This window comes from Benincasa hispida, chromosome 1 (assembly GCF_009727055.1).
Source record: "Benincasa hispida cultivar B227 chromosome 1, ASM972705v1, whole genome shotgun sequence".
Lineage (NCBI taxonomy): Eukaryota > Viridiplantae > Streptophyta > Magnoliopsida > Cucurbitales > Cucurbitaceae > Benincasa > Benincasa hispida.
This window is the reverse complement of record NC_052349.1, coordinates 24,862,438-24,868,329: the sequence shown is the minus strand read 5'-3', so window position 1 is coordinate 24,868,329 and position 5,892 is coordinate 24,862,438. Positions and strand designations below refer to the sequence as shown.

The 5,892-nt window shown below is 33.7% G+C and overlaps 1 protein-coding gene across 1 annotated transcript; it reads right to left on the bottom strand.

The window, feature by feature from the left end:
- Positions 1 to 720: 720 nt before the first annotated feature.
- On the bottom strand, positions 721 to 5,673 carry LOC120072444 (monocopper oxidase-like protein SKS1). Its single transcript, XM_039024849.1, has 9 exons — positions 5,294 to 5,673; positions 4,211 to 4,320; positions 3,861 to 4,131; positions 3,644 to 3,782; positions 2,856 to 3,222; positions 2,315 to 2,680; positions 2,121 to 2,199; positions 1,545 to 1,744; positions 721 to 1,183 (listed from the first exon to the last, which is right to left on the bottom strand). The coding sequence occupies exons 1-9, from the start codon at positions 5,426 to 5,428 to the stop codon at positions 1,078 to 1,080; spliced, it is 1,773 nt and encodes a 590-aa protein (XP_038880777.1). The 5' UTR covers positions 5,429 to 5,673; the 3' UTR covers positions 721 to 1,077.
- Positions 5,674 to 5,892: the final 219 nt, after the last annotated feature.

Below are 5,892 nucleotides of genomic sequence, written 5' to 3'. Positions count from 1 at the left end.
CAACTATACACTAGACATTGTTATTGAATATGAAAATTTTGTTGCTTTTAGATAGTTGTGATAGACATTGTTATCACTATCTATCACAGATAGACACTAATAGACTATTAATAGATAATCATTTAGCTATTGCTAATTGTTGATAGTTTTTTTTTAGATAGTTTATGATACATACACTAGATATTGTTAATGAACATTTTGTTGTTTTTAAATAGTTATGATAGACAGATTATTAGATACTAATAGAAATCTATCCATGATAGAAATTGATAGAAGTCTATCATTGATACTATCATTAATAAAAATTAATATAAATTTATCATTGATAGAGGTCGATAGACCTCTACCAATGTCTATTAGTATTTTTTTTACTATTTTTATAAATAATTTGATATTTTTTTCTATCCGTGAAAATTTCACGGATATTGCAACTTTAGTTTTAAAAAATGTTGAGGACTATTTTAGAAGTAAAACAATAAAATAAAAATATTTGAATATTTAATTGTGACGGTTTTGATCAAAAGTGAATTATTACACTGAAGTGAGTGGATAATGATCAATAACTCTGATATCTATATAGACATTCCACTCTCGGTGGATAAAATCAAACCTTCACCTTCACAACAACTTGGATATAAAGTTGAAAACAAACCAAAAATGAAAAATGAAAAGAACAAAAACAAAAACAACAACCAAAACAAGTTTTTAACCCTGAAATCATTTGACCACAAGAGGAAGAATTTTTATCAACACATCTGTTATGTCTAAGATATGGCAAGAAGGAATTCTTCTCAAGGATATGATTGACTGCAAATTTTTGCTGGAAACACTATTCAAATTACAATTTTACTAAGTTGGGGAAAGGGCAAAGAAAAGAACGTCATTTAGACCAGTCTCTCGAAGAAAATGGGGCTCATCCACACCTAACTGAACTGTATATATGCGCCTACATACAAATATGATCAAATGGACAATTCCGAAACGAAACCAATGCCATCTCACCAGCAACCGATCCCCAACAACGATTACTCTAATGAGAAGTAATGAAAACAATGCTCATCAATCACAAAAGTTATTTTAGCTGAAAATGAAAACCAGATTTAGGAGTGCCATCAGAAGAGTGATGAAGAGTTTTGAGTGTCCCTTCAAGATAGATTTGGCATTGCTGTGGTGGTGCTGTTCTCTGAAAACCAAAACAGAAGCAATATGATTAGATGATGTTTTTCTGAAGGCAGGGCAAGGGAACAAGAACAGAAATTGCTATGTTCCGTTTGGTAACCATTTGTGGTTTTTTAAATTAACTTTATTTTTGTTTCAATTTCTTCCCATGGTTTTCATCTTTATGAAGTAAAAGAGTTGGATTCTTAGTCAAATTCTAAAAAATAAAAACAAGGTTTTAAAAAAAAATTAATTTTCAAAACTTAGCTGTGTTTTTGAAAACATTGATAAAAAGTATAAATTTAGGGTGGAAATCGGTTGTTTATAGGCTTAATTTTTAGAAACTAAAACATTACTAAACGAGAGGCCTATGTTCAGTCACATACTTCTGCAAACTCCGCAATGCACCGCAGTATAGAACGTTTGAAGGAGCTGCCATCTCGGTTTTTCCATTCTCCTCCGGATTGATAATTCTCAAGTATGTTTCTTGACCTAAATACCATCTATCCAAATTTTCTGCTCTAAGATTCCATGATCCAACATTGTCTAGAGAAATAAGAACAGCAGTCCAAGCCCCAGGATAAACCTGAAAACCGACACATATTTTACCAATAAATCAGAATCTGAGAGCTAACAATGATGTCAATGCATACCAGTGGTCCGAATACAATTCTGTAGCGTTGAGGATTTTTACAATGAAATCCTCAAGTAAAGTTATTCACAAATTTCATCACAGAAAACATAAGAAAGTAAAGAACTTCTTAGTCAGTCAGGTCTAGATTGTTGCAGCGTTGTATTATATTTTAAACTAGTATTTTTAATCCCCACTAAAAAAAATTTAATCAAATGAGGTAAAGAATAAGGAACCCAGTTTACTTTGCTTTGCTTTAATAACAAGCATCATTACACGTGTGTTTCATATCAATCTTCACATGACAACTTGGAAAAAAAAAAACACAAACCTGAGTCGTGCATCGGGTGATGGCATCCCATTTATTGTAGCTACCTCTTTTGTCTTCTGACCAATCACCATAACCCATACTGCAAGAATAATACACATGCAATTAATCAACATTTCAAAGCAAGTGATGCATAGAGTAGAAGGCAAGCTTCTTGACTGAAATATAGAAATCGGAAAAGAAAGGGAAAACCTCACCCAACCACAAAAAATGAATAGCCATCCATATGAATACTGTGGATGATAGAATCATTGTTCTGGAATATCACTTCAATAAATCCTTTATATGTTGCATTTATAATAGATATATCTGCTCGTGGTGTTCTGTTCAATGGCCTATCAGGAAAATCAAGCTTGTATGCTCCCTTAACTTTGTGTTGGTCAGCAAGCCTGATTGGTGTTTGAGGAGGAATAAACGAGATACCGTTGAAGGTTGCACGAGTGGTTTTGTTGATCGTCACCAATGGTTCACCCTTCAACAAATATGTCTGAGTGACATTTATTTGACCATAGTGAAAAGATCCCTGTGGATTAGGACGGGCGCCACTAGCAGACACATTTTGCCTGATTCATTAAATAGACATTAATCATAAGAAATCACCAGTTCCAAACATGATCCAGGAATAGAATAATTCAACTGCCAACAACTTCATTATGGTAGAAAAGATTGTGGCATAGCAACAACTTCATATCATTGGATATCAAGAATATGAAGAAAGATAATGCTTTAGAAACGAACCTTACACTCCTGGCCTGGTTCATTGATCTCTCCTTGTCGTAAAAATCATTGGGCGGATCTGGGAGTGGACCAGTTGCTGGTCCTTTGGAATTGGAATAGTGCAAGATGGCAACACCTGTTACTTTTTCCCAAAGTGATTGGTTCACAAATCTAGCACTTGCGACAATGTAGTAATCTGTACTGGCATTTTGGTCCATGGTAACCAGAAAAGAGTAAGACTGCCCAACATGAATATCAAAGTCTGAGTAATTCTGCATAACCGTATAATGTCCCTCTGTTTCTGCCAGAAGCATATTATGACTTTGGATTCTAAAGTTCAAACTGGTAGAAATCCCAACATTGTGCACACGAAGTCGATAGGTTTTTCCTGAACGAATACGATAAACTTCAGTAAAAGAATCCAAACAATTCAAGATAAATTCTGAAAATGGGAATTTGCCGCAAAGAATGTTCTTTAGCATCATCTATCCTGGGATTTTAACTCAGTATTGGTTGCATGTGAGTGTAGTATAACATTTGTCAATGAACCAATTTCACTTACAGGTGTAACAATCTTTTCCATCTCATCATTTACCACCATGATGGATTATAGTCTTGTTCAGAACAATCAGAAGTTGCATGAATAAACACAATACTTCTTGGAAATATTCCATTTTATAAACGAATGAAAGGAATGTATAATAAGGAATAGCACATTCATGGAAGAAAGATCTCAGAGAGTACAAACTAGACATTCAAACTGGAATGTAACAACTTATACATAGGCACTTATAAAATAAGAACATTACCAGGATGAACTTGAATAGTTTCGTATTGGATGCCGGCGGGTACGAGAGTTGTGTTGTACTGGTATGGCCCCTTGCCATTGATAAGAACCCCATCTGGAATTCCAAGTTCCTTTCCAGCATCAAGATCTATCCTGAGTGCCTGAATTCAAAAAATTCAATATGAGTTGACTGGTTTAAAGTTACAAAAGTTGAATGACACCACAAAGCAGAAACTAACCGTGTGGTTTCGTATATACCAATCACCAATCATAATAGAAATATCTCCATCGGGTTGTGGAAAAGGAATTGGGATAATCTCCCGATTATTAATAACAATTGGACCAAACCCACCAGAAGCTTTTTGAAAATTGAGTGATGGAAAGTAATAGAAACTTCCAATCTGATCCTTCACTTGAAACTGGTAGGTCCAGTTCCACTTTGGAGGAATTGGACAATTGGTTCCAAGAACACCATCTTGCCATGAATTTCTACGCATTTGAATCCCGGACCTGCCATAATACACAGCTCTTTATGTTCATACAGAAGCCACTCTCTACATACAGGAGCCAGTTTCACATGTAGACATACCAAGTTATTAGAAGATTTTCATCCAAATCATTCCATACATTAACAGCAACATTGTAATTTGTGGTGGCATTAATTGGAGGACCAGGAAACTGTTCATTCACAGCTATAACCTGCAACAACAAACCATGCCTTAAAAACTTCAACCAACTTAAACTGATTTTTGTTTCAATTCATAGTAATTAAGGTCTTGATACCAATCTCGATTTCAGTTTATGTTCTTTTAAAAATTAATCATTTACCCAAAAAAAAAATCATGATTTTATTTTTCATTTTTCATCATTTAAAAACGCTTCCTGTTGTTTATTAAATTTAAGAAACAAAATTAAATTTCCATTGAGTAACTATTTCAGTATTTTGTTTTAAATTTTTGAAAATTAAATCTATTTTCTTACAATTTTTTACAATCATTTGCATCAAGTTGAATTCATAGCCAAATATAAAAAACAAAACAAGTTCTAAAAAAACTACTTTTTAATTTTTCAAATAGATCAAATTTTCAAAACCGAAATCAAAAAACCAAAGGATTACACACGGGTCATTAAAAAAAAAAAAGATTTTCGTATCAATAAAACTTTCTCGATAATCAAAATGAGTGAGTTAAAGTTGTATTGTATCATCGTGAATGGCTGAAAGCAGGCATAATGAATATTAAAAAGAAAAAAAGCCCTAAATTATTCAATGTGTCAAACCCCCGCGACCCGGCAATAATAAAAATTAAATAATATACATACACAAAAAATGGAACATAATTCTAAAAAAAATAAATTAAATATTTTATATCCCTTCAGTCCATGAATATCCGGGAAACAGTTTGTTTTTTTTTCAGTGAGATTCATTTTCTGTTTGGGTGAGATAAAGTCATAGAGAGCAAAACAATGAACCACCAACAAATACTCGAATACAAAAACGAAGAAGAAATTAGAAAATCAATGAGAAGAACATAAACTCGAAAAAATTATTAGTACACAACTCCTCAACTTCAAACAGGAGAAGAAACAAGGGAGAGAGGTAATTGAAAATAAAAATAAGCAGAAATGGAAAACAGAGAAGATAAGCGAGAGAGGATTGAGGGAGAAAGAGAACCTGCTGAGGAACGCCTAAGGGAGAGGCAGTGATGTAAGAGACACGAAAGTCGTAGAAGACGTAAGGATCAGCGGCGGAGGAGAGGGAGGGAAGAAAAATGATGGGAAAGAGATAGAAGAGTGAAAACAGAGGCATTGTTCTGTTGGGATTAGAATAGTAATGGAAGAGTTTACGTTTACAGAGAATGATTTACATAATCAAAAGAGAGAAAGAAGAAAGAGAGAGAGAGAGTTTGTTCTTCCTTCGATCTTCGTTCTTCGTTCTTCGTTCTTCGTTCTTCTTCTTCTTTGGGCTTCGGGTTTTGGCTTTTCTTTGTGCAGAAAAATTAAGGAAGGAATTAAAATTGCTGTAACGGTTATACGGTCAATCACACTGACCGGAACCCTTGCCCATGCCCTAAAATCCACCTTCTTTTTTCAAGCAAACTGACCACTCACTGTCTCAACCGGTTTCTTTTCTTTTTCTTTTTTCTTTTTTTTAATTCCTTATCTATTTTGTCATTTCCACCTCACCAGACAATTTCTTTTTATAATTTATATTCTGAAACCTTGGACTCTTTTTACTGAATATACCCTATTTATATATTTTGTTTTTTCCTA

Bases quoted from the DNA above. Each gene is read 5' to 3' on its own strand.
- LOC120072444 (XM_039024849.1), bottom strand. From the start codon at position 5,428: ATGCCTCTGTTTTCACTCTTCTATCTCTTTCCCATCATTTTTCTTCCC. The intron at 3,783-3,860 runs GTTAGTTTCTGC...TTTTGAATTCAG, and splicing joins GGTATATACGAAACCACACG to GCACTCAGGATAGATCTTGA. The intron at 2,200-2,314 runs GTGAGGTTTTCC...TTATTCTTGCAG, and splicing joins TATTCATTTTTTGTGGTTGG to TATGGGTTATGGTGATTGGT.